The 22,824-nt window shown below is 37.4% G+C and overlaps 2 protein-coding genes across 2 annotated transcripts in view; one reads left to right on the plus strand and one right to left on the minus strand.

Moving 5' to 3' along the window:
* The window catches only part of LOC129102065 (poly [ADP-ribose] polymerase tankyrase-1-like), a 73,758-nt gene extending 69,911 nt beyond the window's left edge, over positions 1-3,847 (plus strand). Inside the window, 1 exon segment of the mRNA XM_054612007.1 lies at positions 221-3,847. Within this exon segment, the coding sequence (XP_054467982.1) occupies positions 221-307 (87 nt within the window). The 3' untranslated portion in view covers positions 308-3,847.
* A 5,023-nt stretch (positions 3,848-8,870) lies between these two features.
* dusp4 (dual specificity phosphatase 4) lies at positions 8,871-19,245 on the minus strand. Its single transcript, XM_054612015.1, has 4 exons — positions 18,653-19,245; positions 16,524-16,651; positions 14,427-14,646; positions 8,871-11,943 (listed from the first exon to the last, which is right to left on the minus strand). Exons 1-4 carry the CDS (start codon positions 19,020-19,022, stop codon positions 11,555-11,557), a joined length of 1,107 nt encoding a protein of 368 aa, XP_054467990.1. The 5' UTR covers positions 19,023-19,245; the 3' UTR covers positions 8,871-11,554.
* Between the last annotated feature and the right edge of the window lie 3,579 nt (positions 19,246-22,824).

A 22,824-nucleotide genomic window follows, 5' to 3' on the forward strand; every position in this document is an offset into this window, starting at 1 on the left:
GACATCTTCACATAGCTGAGCAATGGTCTAAAATCCAAAGATTCAATTTATGAGGATATAAAGCAGCAAATCCTCACATTTGTAATACATGCTGAATAATCGATTGTCATTCAAATTTAATTATTTTCTGTTCTATTCATATATGAAGAAAAGATTTCAGCTCTATATAAACCTAATCTTTCGGGGGGGTTTTTACATTTAATGTGCTCTTTGTCCACAGGCTTACCCAGAATACTTGATCACGTACCAGATTGTAAAGCCAGAGAGTGTGGCTACGCCTGCCGCCACCCCGGAGCAGAAGACCTAAAACTCAATCACAGTTGGACCCGAAGAGGGCCAGACTGTAATGGACTAGAACCACTCTCTTGAGAGGACTGGAAATGAACTAGTGGGTGTTTCAAACCTCAGAACCCCAAATGAAAGTCTCCAGAGCTGAACTCGAGGTGGGCGAGGTGAAGTGCCGATCACGCAGTAGGTCAGACGACCCACTGAAACAGACCTGGATGTGTCTTAACAGGAGAAGAAAAAGGAGGATGAGTTTTCGGGGTGTGCTACATGCTCCGTCCAAAGCAGCAGGCGGCAAAATCTATCGGATTCATTCATTACTTGGGTCTAATTTAGCTGGAGAAAATGCAAATGGTTTGCTCAACATCCCTGGAAGTGCACCAGTAAACAGATTTTTAAATTTGCAGGCCTCTTTGGCTTGATCCTTAAAACAATTAGCAAAACCAATTAGAACAGGACACGGTCCAAAGCAAAACAAACATCCCTGATGTAATCTACCCCCAGTTTTTTTTTTTTCAATGTGTTGTTTTGATATTGTGTCCTCTTTCGGCTTTGTGCATCATCCACAGCAGCAAAGCAGCACCCTGAGGCCACTTCCAGAAAAGGCAATTGTCGTGCTGAGAGAAGAGAAATCCAGTACATTTTATGTTGTAGCTTGTGACATATTTCACCAATGAGGCTCATGTAAACAACACACAGCTCTGTGCGCTCTCTCACTTCCTTTCTGCTGCAAACAAAGAAGAAATTATAAAACGAGCGTGAGCAGAGAGAAGTAAAAGAGATCACAGCGGACAAATACCCAGAAGTCAATAAAAAAAGAACATGAACAGGAGAACACAAATCCACTGCTGCTACCAGTGCCGGCTACAGACCCCCTCGCCAGCATCCATACCGGGACCATCTCCAACATCCACCAGCCGCTCCAAACCAGTTCATTTCAAAGGACAGCTGGGGCCAGCAAAACCTAGAATCCACACAGAAAAGCCCTTTAGTTTAATTGGCCAGAAAATCCAAAATTTGGGCAGAGCTGAGATGTTTCAAGCAAGCAGCAAACAGACACCTAAACATACTGATTTCTGAGCCTCAAAGGTGCTCAATTCAAAATGAAGGGCATCAATAAAGCAGCAATCAAATATTTGGAATTTAAAGATATAAGATATAAAGATATCTGTCAGCACTGTGCTGCTGGTCCCCATCAGCTTCTAACGGCCGACTCAGCCGTCTTCATGTTGAGAGACGTGTGGAGGCTCTAGATGTGCTCTGAATTATGTATTGAGCACCTTTAGCTAAAGGGAATCAGTGATTTTCAAATGTCCACCCCCCAAGACATTCTAGAGTACAATCTAAAAACTGACTTTTTGACTAAAGAGACTTTAGTTTGAACCTAATGGTCATTATTTAATCTACATCTTAAAGAACTTCCACATGGGCTTCCACAGTCAAACATGGTGGTCGCTGCTTGTTTCAGCTCGGATTGAAACAGTCTGAAGTCTTAGACCAGAACCAGGAGGACCACAAGAGACCAGACTGTGACACTACATGTACAAATAACACACACACACACACACACACACACACTGCACACAAATCTGTGTGAAACCTGTGTGAGTCATACTTTCCCTCCGCACAAAAGCCGCACATGGCAACTCAAACCATACCACTAACCCAGTTTGGAGAGTTTGAATTGAGAAATGCCGTCAGGGGATTTCACCAAACATGGACTTAGCGAGCTCTTTCTCTGGATGGTGCACATGCTGTCTGCTATTGTTAAGTTTTGTTACATTATCTCATTTGTTGTGAGAAGTGACTGTTACCACCACAAGAAAAAGTATAGGGACAGAGGTTGACTTTTTCCAGAGTCAATTGCAGTTAAAAATGTATATTATATACCATAACATAACATTCTGCTTCACGTGTGCCAGCCATTAACACTTCAGCATCTTTCTGTTTTGTGTTTTAATGTCTCACATGGATCCAGAGTTCCCTGTGTTTGTTGTTTACATGAACCTACTGCCTTCTAGCCCCTTTGCTCTCTACCAGTAACTGTTGGTGCCCCCTAGTGGTGCAACAGGGGAATTGCTGGCTTGTAGTATTGAGTTGAAGAAAACAAATGTACTGTATATCAGGAAGGCATTTTTACACAGTGCTGTTTGTGTTTTCCTGGGTCCTATTCCATTTTTGTTTTCTTCCTTGCAAGTTTCTTTATTTTATCTTCATTTTTAGGTCATCTTTATACTGCTGAGTTTACACTCCTCAAACATTATAAGCAAATGTGAAAAGTGACCCTAGTCACTGTATCTTAGCAAGCCATTCAGCGGGCTGGTCACAGGCTTCAAAAGATATTATTATAACCCGAGATCTGCAGATTCATTGAAGTTAAGGATGACACATAGAATAATGCATATGTTATACCTAAATATGGTATCACATTTTATTTGTATTAACCATTTATAGTAACACACTAACATGTATGACAAACCTCATTACAGCAAGAAGATTAGCAAACGTACTGTACACCTGAACTGTTTCTTTCTTGTTTTTTTTATTATACTGACCATGTTTTCTGTCTATTATTTATGAGTATTTTTTTTTTTTTTTTTTTTATTGATGACACTGTACACCACATGGGACCACACATGAGTTAAGTTTATTTTATGTCCATCACGTCAGGTCAAGTCAAGCAGTCTCTGAAAAATTCCTTGAAACTGTGGACTGGAGAGGGAAATGGCCTTAACTGTTTTTTAAGAATGAAAAGATTGCCTTGATATCACTATGAAAGTACTATGAATGGTTCACCCACCCTAGGACAGCAACAAAAGAGAGCTGGTTCACATCCGTTGCAAAATCAAAAGATGTTTAGTCATCAGTGAGGGACGGGCCATTTAATTCTGACAAAGCTGCTCTGATGTTTGATTTTTTTTTGTTGTTATCCTGACTTTGTTAGCATTGCAGCGTCTGCCAGAAAAACTCAGATTTCAGCTGATATGCACTTGCAAGGTGAAGATGACGTTGGTCTGAGCCAAGGGCAAAAAAAACTGTTAACATCCATGTTATGCGTGAAGTGTGCTAAATATGTCCACAGAGAAAGTGAACTGGTAGCTCCGAATAGCAGCCCCAAAACTATTTCACTTTTTTTTTGTCAGAACTGTTTTCAACCCGTGAAATCTTCGCATCAGCGGTTTTGCAGCCCACTCGTTTGACAGCAATAGTTCATCCCAGTAACAATGAATTATAATAACATAAATTGAGTTGTGCTCATTTCAGCAAATTTAAAAGTGATTAATTTCAGGGAAATGAAATTAAAAAAAATGAAATGATTTGGTAGACAAAATAACTGATGAGTCAAGTCAAAATCAGAAAAACTAACAAGCTTGAAATTAAATTGTAAAAGTGAAAAGTTGATAAAGGGCAAGTTGACAGAGTTTACACAGTATACGGCCCTATGTAAAAGCCAGTCATATGAATGAAATATGATTTTAACTGCCTAAAAGACCTTTCTCTTACAAACATAATGCCCTTCAAGTTATTGTTTTTCCTTAACTCAATTATTTAGGTTTTAACATTTCAAAACAAGTTTAATTTTATAATGATAAATAAGGCAAGTTTAAGGTTTGTTTTTCAGACACCAGACAGATTTATTACGTTTCCCGTGTCCCCTGATCAGAGTCAGCACAAAGACAAATATGTCGGATTAAGTGGCAGCGTCACTCTTGGCTCTCTTGGCTCTCACAGAGTAAGTGGAGTTCATGGTGTTGACCTCACTAAGGTCAGCAGAACTCTATCATTTATGAGCAGAGAGCTGTGGGCTTCGTTTTTAAAGACTGTAAATAAATTAAATCCAGATGATCCTTTATATGGGTCTTTTAAGGATGATTTTGAGTTTATTTTTCTCATTTCAAATACTTTTTTTTTTTTTTTAATGTGAAAAATATTTGAATTGTGTTTTAGCTGGCCTGTCTCTACTTATCTGTGTCAAGGGCCAGTCAGCCATCTTATTGTAAATTGGAGGGGTGCAGTGTGTGTGTGTGTGTATTTGTTTGTGTTCAATCAATCCATGCCTCACCTTCTGACCTGCCTTCTACCAAATGCCACCAGTTTAATTAACACATTTCCTCATCAGTAATGTTTGACTTCCTGTTGTACAGACTGTTGTACAGAGCTGCTGACCAGCTAACGTGTGGAACAGATAAACTTGCACAGAAGAAAAATCTTAATAAAAAGTACTTAACAAAGCGTATCTTTGTGTTAGTCTTATTCTTAGTTCAGTTTATTAACACTATGTTGTTACCAAATAGGATATTTTATTTTATTTATATTTCCTCTGTATTCTGTTTTTTTTGTGTGAATTTACCTCCACTGAAGTCATTTTTGGCAATCCACAAAGCAATTACAAGGTCAAATGGATGTCCTTATTCTAAGCCTATATATATATATATATTTATTATGTGCTTATCTTTTATATATTTCAAAAACCTCTCAGTGTAACACAATACAATTATATGCAACACAAACCACAACATTCTATACATCACTCTATCACTCTACACAGTTTCAATCAAAACCGAAACAATATAACCTTCATGAGGGTAGGATTTACCTCAGGGCTGTTTCATTAGACTGCATTAGTTTGAGCTCGGTGTTTAACTAAATAACTGGGTTCACAAGCTAAAGTTTAATTACAGGATCTAGAGCTAAAATGAGCTGGTGTCTTTTAATTTACTTTTAATGCTTTTTTTATATTGTCTTTTGACCTTCCACTGCACTGTTAAACTGTCAAACCTGTCATGATTAATGTACTTTTATGCAGAACAAAGTTAATCAATAAACCTTAGCAGCTCTAGGTATAATGGTTCCGAATGTTATCCAGACACAGTGAGATATGCAAGACCAAGAGGATTCATTTAGATAAAAAGAGACTTCTTATTAGGGAGGTAGTCTACCGTCTTAAAACACAGATTCATTAATGTTTCCTCTACTGTTCATTTGATTTTTACCCGATTTGTTGGGAGATAAATTGCAAGGAGGATAAAATCATTTGGAAGGTCGGCCAATCGGAGAACAGCAATTCATCAACAAAAACACTCAATTGGATGGTAAATCAAGGTGGTGAGATAAAGCAAAAATAATCGATACCTCTGCCGATAAAGACATTCAATCATCCCTTTCTGTAATCCATCTAAACGCTGGAGGCTCTGGCATGTTGAAGCCACAGGGCTCTGACTGAAGTCAGCTGGTTCTTTTAGAGGGGCTATTTTTCACCCAAATAAGAACTCACTGTAGCAGGGATGTGGTTGAAGAAGGGTTTGTGGGGAAGCCAAGTCTGACTGGTCATCAAAAGCAAAACGTATACAGTAAGACAATGTCACTTTATCAAACAAAAAAACAAAGTTAGATTTACAGCAAATGTCATAGTATAGAATGGCTTAAAAAATGTCAGTATAGATTGCAATTGAAAATGAAATTGTCTTTTTACAAGTCAAAAATGTCAAAGTTATACTTTTTTAATAAATGTTCTTGTGTACTATACTGCAACGTTTTTTATTACATTTTTGTGGCATACTACAATATGACATAATCTCAGTCATACTGTACTATTTCGTTTTTATGACATACTATAGTATGACAGTTTTAAGAGAAGAGACATACTTTACATTGACATCTTTAATGGTATTTGTATGGCATTAATATGACTCTATGACTTTTTTATGGCTACACTGTGACTTTTGTTTGATATACCATGCAATGAATTTTTTGTTACATACTATACAATGACCTTTTATTAATATGCTTTTTTTCTTATGAAAAACTATACTATGACTTTTTATGACTGTTCTGATATACTATACTTATACTTTTTTTCCACATAAAATACTATGACTCTTTCATAACATTTTCAGACATTTATTCTGACTTCTTCAACATACTTTACTATGACTTTTAAATTAGTTTTTTTGACATACTATACTGACTTTTTAATGGCTTTTTTCGACATGCTATACTGTGACTTTTTTTAATGACTTCATCAACATACTATACTGTGATACTATGATTTTATTCGACATGCTAAACTGACTTTTTTCGACATACTATACTATGACTTTTTTAATGACTTTTTTCGACATACTATACTATGACTTTTTTAATGACCTTTTTCGACATGCTATACTGTGACTTTTTTAATGACTTCATCAACATACTATACTGTGACTTTTTAATGGCTTTTTTCGACATGCTATACTATGAGCTTTTTCGACATGCTATACTATGACTTTTTAATGATTTTCGACATGATATAATGTCGAAATAATAAGCGTGTTTTTGGGGAGAAGTGGAAGGAGCTGGATGAAATGCATTTACATGCATATGTGGGGCTCCTTATCCTTGCTGGGGTCTATAAGTCACTATAAATAAACATAAATAAAGTTTACTTTCAATACAAATCCTTATGACTCATTTGGCTTGATTTTAAGTGAGCGGGTCAATATGACCCTGAACAGAAGAGTTGTCTCATCTCTATTCATCTACATCACCCCATTAAAAGAAAAGCTTCAAAATGTAAAATTTTAAAAAATATATATATGTTATGTAGGACTAATGCAATTTATATCTTGGTTTTTCCAATGTACCTAAAAAATGGTTTAAACATGTATTTTTCATGAAAACGAGTGAGTTATCCAAATGGAACTATGATCTGTGAGGGGTGAATATCACCATTCTACTAAATACTGATTAAATTGTTAGTAATGGTGTTGGTAATGAAGAACAAACTATATTTATTAGGATTTTTTAATTTCTTACAACTTTTGGATGATTAAACATGCACCGGGTTACATTGACCCGGGAACATTATTGCTGTTTCTGACAAATGAACATAACAGAAGGGTTAAAGACTTCTTCAACATACTATACTGTGACTTTTTATGACTTTTTAAAAAAAATACTATACTATGACTTTTTTAGGACTTTTTTCGACATACTATACTATGACTTTTTGTGACTTTTTTGACATGCTATGCTATGACTTTTTTATGACTTTATCAACATAGTATAACATGACTTTTTTCAACATACTATTTCTGACTTTTTTATGACATCGACTATATATGACTTTTTCAACATAAGATACTATGATTTTTTTCGACATACTATACTGCTACTTTTTTCAACATGCTATACTATGATGTTTTCCCACATACTATACTATCACTTTTTTATGAGTTTTTTTGACATACTACCCCATAACTATTTTTATCAATTCTCGACATGGTACACTATGACTTTTTTCAGATTTTTCGACATGCTATACTATGAATTAAAAAAAGAAAATTACGACTTACTAGACTGCGATTTTTCAAAATGCTATACCATGACTTCTTTTCTGCTTTTTACGACATACTATACTGTGGCTTTTTTAACTTTTTTTTGTCATTCTATAATATATCATTTTTGGACATATTATACTTTGTTTAGTTTTTACTTTTTTCAATATACTATTCTATGACTTTTTACAACCTTTTAAAAACATATTATACTTGGATTTGTTTTGGGCTCTTTCAAAATGCTATGCTTTTACCTTATATACTATGAGTTCTTGTTTGTTTTCTTGATATACACTATAACTCCTTTCAACATGCTATACTACAACTTTTACTATACTACAGTTATTTGTGACGTTTTCAACATTCTATTTCAATTTCAATTATTTTATTGTTATGTGCTATACTAGGACATTTTTTACAACTTTTTACGATGTACTACACTATAACTTTTTAGACATGCTATATTTTGACGTTTTCTTAAAAAAAAAATAGTACTTCATTGCTAAGGTTGGATTTAGAGTAAGAAAAAGAGTATTGGCTACCAGTCACAACGTTTCAATGATAAATATTGCATTTATTGTTTCACTTGTGAAGAAGGGGTATATATGTGCTTGACGTGTATTACTTTTTTCATACTATACATACTATACTACGACTTTATTTTCCCAACATACTATACTTTGTTTTTGACAAAATATACTATGACTATATCTACATACTATACTATGACACTTTTTAGTTATTTTATATAACTAGGGTTTTCCAAAGAAACACAAGCACGCTCAAGAGTTTGACAGACAGCTGGAAGCTTGCTTAAGTTTGCATGTCACCTATCCTTTAGAAAGTAATTGAGTTTTAGCTGACCTTGGTTCCTGAGAGAAACGCCACAAGCTGAGGACAATTAAATGCTCTCACCACTGGGTGGCGCTCCAAGATAATATTTATTTTTCTCTAAAGGGCCGTAAAATAAATACCACACAAAGGGGTACCTGGTATTATAAATGACATAAATACATCCTTTCCAATTATTTCCCATGTTATCACATTTTGAAAGCATCAGTTTAAGAGGATTCGTTGATCCATATAAAGCATCTACTCTATTTCTGCATGTACTAGTTCCTACATCACCCACAAAATAGGTTCTAACCCAAATATTTTATATATCATATGATTGCCTTTTATGAAATTCTGTGTATTCATACTGTATATCTACTCAGTTCCACACAATATCATATAAAGAAAGCACATACAACTTATTAATTAAGAACATTGTTTATTCAACAGTGGATCTTCAGTAATAAATAAATGTACAGATTCATTCCACAATAAAATTGAGGGAAAGTTGTTTTTAATATAAATGTCCAAATGGAGGATTGATATTGCCATGATGGGTAAACAGCATTGACCAGACAGAGAGAGACAGTCTAGTCTAGTCAGATGGACGAACAGAGAGGCAGACCGGCTGACAGACAGACAGACAGACAGACAGACAGACAATTACCACACAGATGTGTACAAAGTATTGCGTTTTTCACTGATTGCCTCTCTTTTCTCTCTCTCTGTCTCTCTCTCTAGATGGACGAAATGTCTTTATGCAACGTCTAGTCAGTCTACCATCACCTTGATTTTCAAATCAATCATAAATTATAAATACAGTATTGCATCACTTCAAAGTGCTACAGAAAAATGTGACGACAATCGTCAAAAACAGAAAAAAGGTTTGTTTTCTTTGTTTGTTTCCTTTGTGTGTGTGTGTGTGTGTGTGTTTGTGTGTGCTTAGTTGTGTGTTTCTGTCGTGCAAAAATCAGGACCTGGGTATAAAAGCAACCATGGTTGGAAATTGTGCCTTTGGATGTCTAGCACAGAGTGTAAAGCTTAGCCTGGTCAAAAGGGCGAAGCAATACAAACACTGTTTTAGATTGTGACATTATGAAAATTTGACATGATATTTTTGAGTGACACCCTAAAAAGTCACTGCTATCGCTGTTTTCCTTGAGTGGATTGTAAGTACAGTATTGCAAGACTTCATAGTGCCAGGGAGAGCTGTGGACAAACTTCAAAAACAAAAAAATACAAATACCTGTTATTGGAGCCTAAAGCTATCTTCTCTTTTATCTCCATCACTCTTTTTTTCCGTTTGGATTTAAAAGGTGAAATTAATAAGTGATTGTGTTTCTGTTTGACCTGGATTCCCCTAACAAGGAACAACACCCTGATGTTTGGTAAGCAGAGTGTAAAACACCTCTGTTTGAATATCTTGTCTTTAAAATCCAGCCACAACGATATGCAAAAGAAATATTGCCTATAAAATTTCTCCAATTCGATCATATTTAAAATGTCACGGCATACTTCACAAATGCATTTTTTGTCTAATTCTCGTTATTTTAATTTTAAGTGTAAAAGTCTATTTTTTTATTTGGAAAACATGAATGTAAGAGATGAAGAGAGATGCTTTTGCTCTTTTGACATTGTGGAATAAGAGTCCGTACTACAATGCTGAAATGCTGAGATCTTTCTTAAGTTAACATTCAGCAATCGGCTTTCCATTGGATGCCTTTTTTGAACAAGGCACAAACATCTTAAAAAGGAACCACTCTCTGGTGATGCGCATTTTACACCATTAACTAAAAAAAATGTAAATGTCCAAAGCATCCCTAAGGAGTCAATGTTTTCAGTTGAGTTGCTATGAAAATAAATATAAAAACTTGCAGAAAAGAGCTGAAATCAATGTCTTAACAGTTATGCATGTTTTGGAAAATGATTAAAAGTAAATATAAATAATTTATAATGCAATAAAACATACAAAGCCACCAGGGCGGTCCTTTAAGTGAGAGCCACTATTCTCCAAAATGTCCCCTCTGATCTTAAAGGAAAATCATGTTCAATGTCATTCTCTTACAGCTTTTTCTTTCAGCCCTTTCGTCCAAAACAGCTTTTCTGTAATGTAGCTGAATGGGGTTTCCTACAGTGTGTATCAGGGGCCTTTAGTGGGGCTTCCCAGTTCATTTTCAAGGGCCCTGGCCTTTATTTGGCAACTTATTCTATTTATTTAGGCTCTTCAGTGAGGAGATGAGGAGCAGAGGAGAGGGGGCGGACGGGGTGAAGATGAGAGGCAGAGATGACAGGAGGAGGAGGGAAGGAATATAAAAAGGATGAAAAGGAGATGAAAGGAGAGGAAGGTGTGGGGGAGAGACAGAGAGAGGAAGAGGACATATAAAAGACAGGAAGCTCCGGTCAGAGCACCTGTCACGGAAGAGGCTCCTGCTTTCTATCACCGTCTCTTCCCCTCTTCTTTCCATCCATCTCTTTTGTCTGGCAACAGGAGGGACACCCAAAGGGGAAAGAGCGGGTGCTTAAAATTCCTCCTTCCTTCCTGTGTCCGTCTCCTCTCCTAAAGCCCTGTTGTCTCCATAGCAACAGACCCTGTCTTCATACTGAGCTTATTCAGTTGGTAGTCATGAATATGTGTGTGAGTGTGTGTGTGTGTGTGTGTGTGTGTGTGTGTGTGTGAGTGAGTGAGTGAGTGAGTGAGTGAGTGAGTGAGTGAGGCAGAGAGAGCGTTTGCTGCTGCTCACGCCTTTCTGTGTCAGTGTTTGTGTGTCACTGCGCCCCTGTGAATGTTGTTGTTTTTGTTTTTCAGGGAAAGATAAGTCCGTCCAACACTCCGACCGAACCTTTTTGCTGAAACAAATGTCGAAAGCCAGTTAATTTTTTGGTCCATTTGAAGAAGTCTTGTGTTAAAATGGAAGGAGTGTTGGCTGGTTTCTGGACTCTAAAAAGTTGTTTTCAGTATTTGGGTTTTGAATCAGGCACCTTGACGCTTCTCGCCTCCCTGCCCTGGAAGCATGTATATACTGGAGCGGGCAGTAAGATTGACAGCTCTTCCAGCCAATGGCAGCCCAGTCTGTTCCGAATAAGTTATTTGGGGGAAGGCTGCGATTGGCTATCCATCAGCAGCCGGGGGAGGTTGTTATCGGGCTGTGGTGCAGGTAGGCAGAGTTCACCACAGAAACTGGGAAGTTGAAAATGAACGGCGAGGTGGGCGTGGCCGCCGTCACCGTGGTGGTCGTCGAGGACTTGGGTCCGAGAAGCGGGCTCGCTGTGGCGGCTGCCTCGGCGGCGCAAGAGGTGGCGAGGAGCTGGGACTCAAACTGCAGCAGCTGGCCCATGAAGCTGAAGTTGGGGGAGATGATGCTGCGACGCCGCCGCACAAACTCGAAGGCTTCGTCCAGACGCACCCGCTTCCTCTTCATCAGGTAGGCCAGGCAGATGGTGGCGGAGCGGGAGATGCCTGCTTGACAGTGGACCAGCACCCTCCCACTGGAGTCCCGTACTGAATCTGTCAAGAGAGGTGGGGGGTCAGAGGTTAGACGTTTCCATGGATAATAAATACAATTCAGTTTTATGGGGTACTACAAAAGTCTCCAGATTGTTATATCACTATTAGATATATTGTCATGGATTTGGTACAGATATTCAAGCTCACCAGAGGATGCCCTCATTATTTCCTACAGCGCCACCAACAGCACAAAGTTAACACTTTTAAATATCTCAACATCTACTGAATGGATTGGCACCATATTTTATACATCCATGGTTCCCAGAAGATGTTCCCTAATGACTATGGTAATCCTGATTTACCCTCTAATGCCATGTTCAGGTTAAACTTTTCATTTCTCCAATACTTTTGTTTATGACAAAATGCCTGCAAAACAAATGACATTCACATCAGCCTCTGCGTAACACGCTAAATTAAACTGATGAACATGGTAAACATTATGAGTACTAAACATCAGCATGTTGTGAGTATATGTGCTGTGCCTAAGCTTAGCCTTGCAAAGCCGCTAGCATGGCTGTAGACTCTTAGACTTGTTTTTGTTTTGTTGCAGTACTGAGCCTAAGGTTAGCCTTGCAGAGCCGCTAGCACGGACTTGTTTTTGTTTTGTTGGTATGAGGTTTTTTTCTTTGTGGTTTGCTGCAAGCTCAATTCGTCATGGACAATGACTTTGTTTTCCGGTTTATTTCATCTTTAAGCAAAGGGCTCCAAGAGTGTTTGGTGCTGTTCATGTGTTAATGCATTACATTTCCATCAGTGCCTCATGTGTGCAAAAAGATTGTATCCTGGGCTGAGCCTCATGTTTAGCTCTTTCTTTATATGTTTTAAGAAAAACAGTGCTCTCTGAACAGAAGAAGAATGGACATTTAAGTCGTTGTTGTTTCCCATCATCATTTTTTGTGGGCACCTTGAACTTTAACAAACAAACTATCACTCTTAATGCATTTTTTTTTTTACATCCACCAAGTATTTAAAACTTAGCAGATGTACAGCTTTGCCTCAAGCCGGTTTTTTTTCTCCTCTACACTCCCATGTCCCTCCCTCTCTCTGCAGCCAAACTCGCGTCAAAGTGAGAAAGCAGCAAATCACATTTAACTGAAACACACGAGTGCAAAGAAATTTGAGTCATCAGCCGCTTTCACACTTCCTCCCCTGTCCTATTTATGTCTCTATCGCTTTAAGTTTTTCTAGCTGCATGCAATTCCTTTGTTAGTTTGAATAACCAGATTTAGGTAATAGTTTGATTAAAGCATTTACAGTAACTCAATCCAACTGACTATGGTGCTGTTTGAATATAAAATTACTGCTTTGATCCAGTTCACTCCATGACCTCTCTGGCACACAAGCAAAATAGTATTTACTGCCATTTCTCTAGATGCACAGAATGGCTTGATTGATAACAAACACCTCACCAATCTCTCAATCTTTGGTTCTTGTTGTGCTTTTTCGCTGTCAAATTTTTTTCTGTCTTTCACACACAAACAGATTTCAGGTAACTTCACCACAGAGCCTGTTCACCCGGTAACAGTGGATGAGTCAGACTCTGGTCCCACAGCAGCTAACTATGACGCATACCAGCACCTACACACACATCAGAGTACATGCTCACGAACATACACTCACAGCACGGAAACCACATACTCATATGCATAGCAAATGCAAATCACACACTTGCCTATATTACATACACAAACAGAAATGAGAAATAATGCTCCAAAGAAATGACTGATTGGGATTTTTTTATTTTTTTATTCAATATTTTGTAGGTATTTTCTTTCTTTTTCTTCCTAAATCTGATGACATATGTCATAATGGGCTACTAGTAAGTTACAATTTTCAACAGATCCCAATGAATCAATGTCTAATTTATTAACGTGTGTGCCTGCTCTATAGGCACAGTGTGCCTGGTACCTAAAGCCTTTCCTTAAAATCTATTTTCTGGGGTAAACTCCAGCAATGATGAGGAAGCACACAAAAATAAGATGTTAAAAGATTGATATTTTTTGTCGATCTTTCGGTCAACTTTCAAGCAAAATGAGAAATATTTTTATGATTTCAGATTCTCAGATGTTAGAATGTTCTGTTTTGTCTTGGCTTAAATTACAGTAAATTGAATATCTTTGGGTTTTAAAACAAGACATGAGATATCATTCCTTTGGGCTCTAGTAAATTGTGGTGCGCATTTTCACGTTTCTGCTCATAATCACCAGAATATTTGATTTGAATTATATTAAAACTGTCTTTGACATGTTCTGGCAGAGATGCTTAAAAAAAAACTTAACTAAGATTTCTGTTGGTTTTTTTATGAATTTAAATGAAGCAAAAACGTAAAATCAAACCACATAAAGTACAAAACATGCCTGAGGGGAGCTTGTTTCATTAATGGTCATCCACCACGGGAAAGCATTTGTTCTGCTAAGACACCCCCCATACACACACACACACACACACACACACACACAAACGTCACAAACTTATTCACTAACCTATGAACTCAATAGCCTCCAGGAACCAGCAGCTGATATCTTCTTTATGGTTGTCCTCCACCGGAATACATTTGTACTGGTACGCCCCTTCGAAGTGGTTGGGACAGTCGGCGGAAACGTTTAGCAAGGCGGAGATTCCTATGGCGTCCAAAACCTCTTTCTTTGAGGCGTGAAGGGCGCTACCAAGGTAGAGGAACGGGAGAATCTCAACTGGGCCACCCTGGACAAAAAGAAAGATGGGAGGATGATGATTAATTTATTATTTCATTAGAAGTCAGCAGTGAAGAGACAGATTTTCTGTTCTGAGAAAGTCAGTACATAATTCGTTCAGTCACTAAGACTTCATTCATTGAGTCAATACATGAAGAAACATCTCCTGACATAACCTGGAGAGCCATGTTGGAAAGAATTTACCAAAATTAAAAACAGCTTACATCATAAGACAAAGAAGTCACTGTCTCATTGTGCAGCAGAAGCCAGATGGCGGATGACTTCGGTATAAGTGTGACCTTGCTTAAATATTTTTTTTTAAAATCACATTAGGTGCGCCTTTCATCTGACAGGGGTTGCTTATTATCTGTGTAATTAATGCAGGGTCATTTGATACGGGCTATTTAGTTTGTTAGTTTCAAGCAGAGTTATTTGCTATTATAGGAAACAGAAGTGGATGTGTGATGAACTGACTAATGTCAAACCATAAAATTTAAATGATCTATCTCGGTGATTTACATTTAACATTCTCTCACGCTTCGTTGAGGACACCTTGTACATTTTCTGCAATCACACTTTATCAGTCTAGATAAGAGAATATTTGGTGAAAATGTAAATTATTGGCCATAACATTTAATGCCTAAACCAACATTAGAACACTGCCTACACCCTTCATAATGAGAAACAGAAAGCTTTCATGGTTTAAAAAAAAAAAAAAAAAAAAGGTGTATGATTAATACATACTGTTGGGCTGGGTTCCACTAGTATTTGTGCAAGTTGTGTCTTATCTATTGTTTTGTAATATATCACAAAGAGGAAACTTTTCTATGTTATGCATTACATTATTTGAAACATTTTTAAGTATATTAAAATGTAAGAGTTGAAGTTTTGTTTTCCCTTTCATTGGATCTGAGGGGTCAGCCAGCTGGCAGTCTATACCGGTAGTGTGACTTATTGACTGGCTCTGTCTGTTTATGTCACTGCCGCTGACGACCTCGGTAATGACACAGCGTCAGGAAATGATCAATACTGCTAAGAGATGTAATGTGAGGAGGTCGGGGGGTGGGGGTGGATACTAAGAGGAAACTAGTGAGTGAGATACCCAACAGGAAGCCACAGTAAACAGAATACCACTTGACAGTGTGGCCGAGACTATCATGCATTTTTCTGAGAAAACGCATAGAGGCTGAATTGTCTGCGTCCCTCTCCTCATGCGTTCCAGGGGAATTAAACCAAACAACATGTGACTGTGAATGTTGCATAAAATCTGCAAGCTCAAACAGCAGATCACCCACCAACAAAACGACAACACCCAGATCACAGGAAGTGATGCAGAGGTGAATCAATAGTGACCTACGACCTCCAGTGTAGCCCGTCATTACAACAAATAACTAATTCAAACAAAAGGTGGACTTTCAGAAAATGTTCATAGCAGAATACATTGCTTTTTATCTCACATGGACTTTAGACTGATGAAACAAGTCAGTAAATATACTTTTACTGCTTTGAATACCCAGACTGAATGGGGAAATGCGGTTGAATGATCGTGGGAAAGTGGACAACAGTAATGTCGCAAGGCAAATAACCTGCAGTGTTTGCAGAACTCTGCGTGTCAATGTGTGAAACTAAGTTGACTTTTACAGACCAGAAAATTTGTTGACTGACGAGAAATTTATAAATTCCAATTACTTAAAAAGGTGATAGGCATTTGTGAGAATTTTTTCACAATTATGAATTAAATCTTTAGTTGAAGCCTTAACCGGCTGCCCATTCTCCGTAGTAGTTTACACATGATCTACACTGGTGTTTGTTTGTTATTTAAAGTGTTATTTTTCAGGCTAAAGAAATGTGTGAGGTTTTGAGTTTGTCTGTTTACTGCCGTCTTACCTGGTCGTGGTGTGGTGTCCCACAAGACGAGCAGCCAGAGTCGATGCTGGACTGGCTGGTGAGGGTCGGTAAGGATTTGGTCTTTACACAAAACTCTGGGTACTCTGAGAAAAACCTGTCGTATCCACCTGGAAAAGAGACATCCCGATTAAAATAAAATACAATGCAAAGCACAACTGAAAGGATCACATTGGAAACAATACGATAGTAAAACATGAGAAATACAATCACTACTAGGTTCCACAGACAGACTTACAGATCCCCAAGGATCATAACAGAAATAGGGATTTTTTTTTTTGGTGGGGGATTTTCTGTGCATAAAACACTACAGTGGCGTACATCTCGACAGAAGGAACATGGCAACCCACATACACATCGCATCACAATCTGCACCAAGCTTTTCACTTCTGCATTCGGCGAGTCTGACATGTAGTCTATTAAACCGACCCCTGACCTACTCTGTCCTATGTCTAGTACTGTGGATTTGAAAACAATTTCAATCATTCCTTTGTTTTGTTTTTTTAACACATCTGCAGGCTGACTGCAGCTCTCTGCTCCTCAGGGATCCCATCAGATTAACTGGGAAATGTCATCTTTATAAGCTACACACATACACTCCTGTGCTTCACGGCGGCTACGTCATTAGGATGCACACAAAAACAGAATGCGCCACAGCTTGCAGCTTGCAGCAGCTTTGCCTTTTTCAAATTCCCTGCAGTCTAAATATAGTCTGGTGGGTAAATCGAGCGTTGATTTTAGATTGTACAGCTTTCCATTGTGATTTACCTGGAGCGGATTGTTTCTGAAAGGATCATGTGTGTCCTGTAAGTCCCTACGGTTTGATGTGGCTTCTACGCATTGGCATTACCTCATTCACTCTGCTCACGGCCATTGGTCTGTGTGTGTGACTGTGTGTAGCTGTGAGTGACTGAGTGAGTGTGTGTATTGTAAAAAAAATTACACCAGTGCATAAAAATAGAGTAGGAACAGTTAAAAAGACATTTCAATTCTCTGGTGTATAGGAGCAGTTACAAAAACAATATCCACCATAATTATGGAGGCAATAAAATAACACTGATATGTTGGTTGAAAAAGGTTAGATAAAAAATGTGGAGCCATTATTATTATGGGCCCTGAATGTCCCATTTAAAGCCTTAATACGATTAAATAAATTATCATTAAGACAAACATCATAATCTTCCAAATAAGTACTCGTATCATCATTTAGAATTACATTTTTAACAAATACAAAGAAGAGGCTCCCTTTTTATTTGGATATAACAGTGTTAGAGATGAAAAAAATACACCTTTTGTGTAAAGGACCATATTTGATGGGCTGTAACTGTCCCATTTAAAAGCAAGAATTTAACAATGAGGTATTGTGTTATTATTATTCTATTATTTTATATATCCTCAATATAATTTATACATCTTTACCGCCCTATATTGAGGTTGAATCAAAGAATAGACACCACTAGTCAGTAACGTTCAACTAAATGTGTTTACCACCCTGCTGCTCCTGGTGAGTGTACACTACCCTCATTAGATGCTGCAGCTGAATAATAATAATAATACAAATAATAATAATAATAATAATAATAATAACAATACAAATTATAATTATAATAATAATAATACAAATAATAATAATAATAATACAAATAATAATAAAATAATAATAATAAATAATAATAATATTAATAATAATAATATAATAATAATAATAATACAAATTATAATAATAATAATAATAAATTATAATAATAATAATAAAATAATAATAATAAATATATAAATAATAATAATACAAATTATAATAATAATAATAACAAATAATAATAATAAATATAATAATAATAATAATAATAATAATAAATATAATATAATAATAATAATAAATAATAAAATAATAATAATAATAATAATAATACAAATTATAATAATAATAATAATACAAATAATAATAATAAATATCATTATAATAATAATAATAATAATAATACAAATAATAATAATAAATATAATAATAATAATAAATATCATTATAATAATAATAATAATAATAATAATAATAATAATAATAATAATAATAATAATAATAATAATAATAATAATAATAATAACGCTACCTTTGAGCAGGTATATTTGTGTTCCGGAGGAGTCCCTGCACACCGCGTTGAGCACCAGAGTCAGCGTGCTGTCCTCCTTCACCGTCTCGGCGTCGGGCGTCCTCTCGTCGTACAGCACCACAGCGGAGAACATCCCGGACCGGAGGCGGCCTCGGACCTCCTCGTCCCCGGCCAGTATCTGGTCCAGGCTGAGCACGGAGCCCTTCGCTCTGCGGCGGACGATGGTGTTGCAGCGGGCGTTGACGGCGCCGCGTATGTGTCCCGCGTTGAAGGCGAGGAAGGAGCGGCAGTCCAGCAGCAGGCACTTGGCGTTGTCGTCCTTTAAGAAACGCTTCACCACCGGACAGTCCATCTCGCCCAGGTCTTCCATGGCAAGCCGGTTCAGGTGTTGTGTTTCTAGGCTTCACTGTCGGTTATCTGTGCGGTGGTTTGCTTTCTGCGCCCCTCTCTATGAGCGCATTGTTACCGCACTACTCTGTCGCTCCTCTCCGAGTGTTTCTCCTCTTTTGTGAATGGGTGCACCGCGTCACGGCGGAGGTGACGTCAGCCGGTAGCAGCCAATCACAAAGCGTCCAGTTTACCGTCCCCCTTTTCCTCCTCTGCCGTTCATTCATAAAAAAAAAAAAAATAGACATTAATGAAACGAGAGGGGGATGGAGATGGAGATTGGATTCTAAAGCCTTTATCACATGTTAAATGATATTTTTTTAAGATGATTTAAGGGGTTAAAGGGTTCTGAAAAACACAAAATGAAGATGCCCTTGTTCAAGCCTTTGAACGTGCATTACATTACATTACATTACAGTCATTTAGCAGACGCTTTTATCCAAAGCGACTTACAATCAGTAGTATATTACATATCATTCACCCATTCACACACTGATGACAGGCTACCATGCAAGGTGCCACCATCAGACTCTAACTAACATTCATCATCCAGTCCACACCGATGGCAAGCCTTCAGGAGCAACTTGGGGTTAAGTGTCTTGCCCAAGGACACATCGACTGCCGAAGCCGGGTATCGAACCACCGACCTTCTGATTGGAGAACTACCTTGCTCTCCACTACGCCACAGCCGCCCCATTAAAATATTTTATAGAAAACAATGAATCAAATAAATGTGAAAAGTGTGTGTGCTTGTACATACACAAAGGGTACTGATATCACTGAGAAATAAAACAAAACTCTGTGACTAGGTTATGTCGTTTTTTGCTTGTTTTGTTTGTTTTGATTTGTTTTAAACCACAAATATACTTTAAATTCAGTCATCATTTAAACCTTCCACCATGTCCAGCAAAATAAACTGTGATACACCCACTGCATGCTGCCTGCCTAGCACTAAAAGGCCGACAGAAACGTTGTATATTTTTCTTAGAATTTTTGGAGACAAAAATTTGTCTAAATAACTTTGAATATTAGACTTACATTAATCATTGGCCAAAAAATACAACTTCTAATGAATGCAGCTTTGTTTACACTGGGTGCGAAAGTGGGCTGCTGTTTGCTTACATGTTAGCAGCTTTAAAAGATTGCATTGGCTAAACATCAACTAATGCAGCTTTAAGCTAAGCATTTTGATCTAAATTATCTGCTACTCTAACTTTTTCTTCCATTTAAAGTTTAGGGCTACTACTTCACGTGATATATTGATAATGTCTGGTATAATGTGCTAAGAAATGTGCTGGACTGCGGTGGGTGTGCATACGTGTGCACATGAACGTTTGTGTGCGTGTAAACGTCTGAGTGTGCATCTGAGTTTGTGGGTGTGTAATCCTACAAGCGGAAATGCAATTTGCATCTCCTATCACACAGCCTTAGTGTGCGTGCTCAGGTATTTGCATGTTGATCACATTTCCATGGTTACCAGAGGAAAGAGAGCAGCACGGCAGCAGATGAGAGGAGGAAAAAGCAGACACCCTGACACAAACAGACTGGCTGAAAAATAGGAACACTACACTCCAGCTGAAAGAGACAGACAGATTAACGATTAAATACTGTACCATTCTCAGATAGATATATTATGAATGGGTTTATGTTTGGGAAAACATAAGAGTATATGTACATACAGTATATCCAGTGGTGTATTACTGTACTTAAGTCGTTTTTTTGGATATCTGTACTTTACTATTTATATTTCTGTTGACTTTCACTTTTACTTCACTACATTTTGCAAAGAAAACTGATACTTTGACTCCGATACATTTCCCCTGAAACCTTCGTTACTCGCTACAAAATCAAATCTATCTTTAGAAAAGAAATGAATCATGAGACCAACGTCGGGGACTGTGGTGGAACACAGACTGCAAGCAAGCAGGTTTGGAGAATCAGTGGTCCTAGTTTGCAAGTTAAATCATTGTTTTTTTGATTCCCAGTGATGCCCACATGAGTAGAATTCCACTCTACGATGACTGGTTTCATGATGGAAGCAGAAACGGAAGCACCTGCTACTCCCGCAACAAACCACGGTGGTGACGAAGACCAACACCCGTGGCCATATTTGCGAGAAATGTTTTCTTATGTTGGAGTGAAAGATTCTTCGTACCGGATGAAGAGCCTCTTATGCTTACCCAAAGCTACTGAAATATTGGCATTCAAAAACTCCCCATCCAACCTCAGGAAACACATTGAGGTAAATTAAGATTAATCCCATGAGCCGCAACGTTAATGTTTAGTTATCATAATTAGCATAAACCTGTTAAGATATCTAGCAGTGTTTCCCACAGGATTGGAGTATATCTTTGGCGGTGGGGGGGTACTTTCAATACTTAAGTACATTTAATATCAGAAAATTACTTTTGATACTTAAGTACAGTAAATATCAGATACTTTAAGACTTTTACTCAAGTAGTATTCTAATAGGTGACTTTCACTTTTACTGGAGTCATTTTCCAGTAAGGTATCTTTACTTTTACTCAAGTATGGCTTTTGGGTACTTTATACACCACTGAGTATATCCATATGTGTTCATTTTGTTCAAATGTCTTTATGCGCAACTCATAAAGTGTTGTGTATGTGATATATATTTTTGATTAATATTCCAACAAGATGTAGCTGATGTAATAGAGCAGACTATCAGTATTAAAAACTGCTGCAATTCTTGGTAAATGGCATGGTTCCTGTCTGACAGGGCAAAACAAAAAGATAGAATAGACAGTAAACAAAAGGCAAATCTCAAAAGAGGAAATGTTGCATGCTTATAAAAACACAATAGAAATTTGCATGTATTTCCATGAAAAAGAGAGCAGTCATTTTTTGTATGTATATTTGTACAATATAATATGAAATGTTTATATTTTGGCAGGCTATATATTACCCAGAGTTACTGGCCATGAGAATCATTTGTCTCAACACATTTAGAAGCAGTGTATCTCCTCGGTTTCAAAGCGGTATCAAAGCAATTTAGAATTGCACTTTCATAAAGTTGCTGGAGACAGATTTAAAAAGTACGGTCATAGGCTCCCTTATACACAGGCTGGGTAGAACCGAGGCTGAGAATAATCAACTAAAGGACGTAGAACACTGTTGACAAATCACAAATTTGAGCAGTCAAAGATGGGTTACAAAAAGTACAAACCAACATAATAAGGTGAGTTACTTCAATGCTCCTTAATCCAGATTCTCCAAATTTCTGGAGCCCTCAACAATGTTTTTTTTAATGGGCTTTTGGTTGGATGCTGACTAGTCCCCCTTTACAGCCTTGTTGTTTTTACTCTCGCTCATTTGACCGTGGTGTAGTTCTTTTACAGCCCCGTAGTCGCTTTTTACCTTAGGCGACTGCATGAAAACAGATCATAAAAGTGGTGTTTATTTGTAATTAGATCTTAAGTATCTTGTGTTTATCACAGAACCTATTTTATGCATTAATCTAAAATTCAATGAAAAGTCCTTTTTTCTTTTTTTTTCTTCAAGGGAACCAGTGTGAGGCTAGCTTCTGGGGTTGGCCTACAAAAATACGTCATCCCTGCAGCACTCTAATCTTCCAAGAAATTCCCTCCATGTGGTGTTTTGAAAATGAAGGATGGAGAGTGTTGTCTAACTCGTCAATCAATATTCTCTGGGGTTTTCTGGGTTGAGGTCTGGTGCCTGCAACAGCCACAGTTTGATTTACATAATTAGCAACAAACCATTCAGTTACCCCTCGTGCCTTGTGTGGAAACATCTGCCATTGTTGT

This window comes from Anoplopoma fimbria, chromosome 14 (genome assembly GCF_027596085.1).
Source record: "Anoplopoma fimbria isolate UVic2021 breed Golden Eagle Sablefish chromosome 14, Afim_UVic_2022, whole genome shotgun sequence".
Classification (NCBI taxonomy): Eukaryota; Metazoa; Chordata; class Actinopteri; order Perciformes; family Anoplopomatidae; genus Anoplopoma; species Anoplopoma fimbria.

Coding starts and splice junctions, on each gene's coding strand:
- dusp4 (XM_054612015.1), bottom strand. CDS start 19,022: ATGGAAGACCTGGGCGAGATGGACTGTCCGGTGGTGAAGCGTTTCTTA. Junction 16,652..18,652: donor ACAAATATACCTGCTCAAAG/GTAGCGTTATTA, acceptor TCTCTTTTCCAG/GTGGATACGACAGGTTTTTC. Junction 14,647..16,523: donor GGACACCACACCACGACCAG/GTAAGACGGCAG, acceptor CTTTTTGTCCAG/GGTGGCCCAGTTGAGATTCT.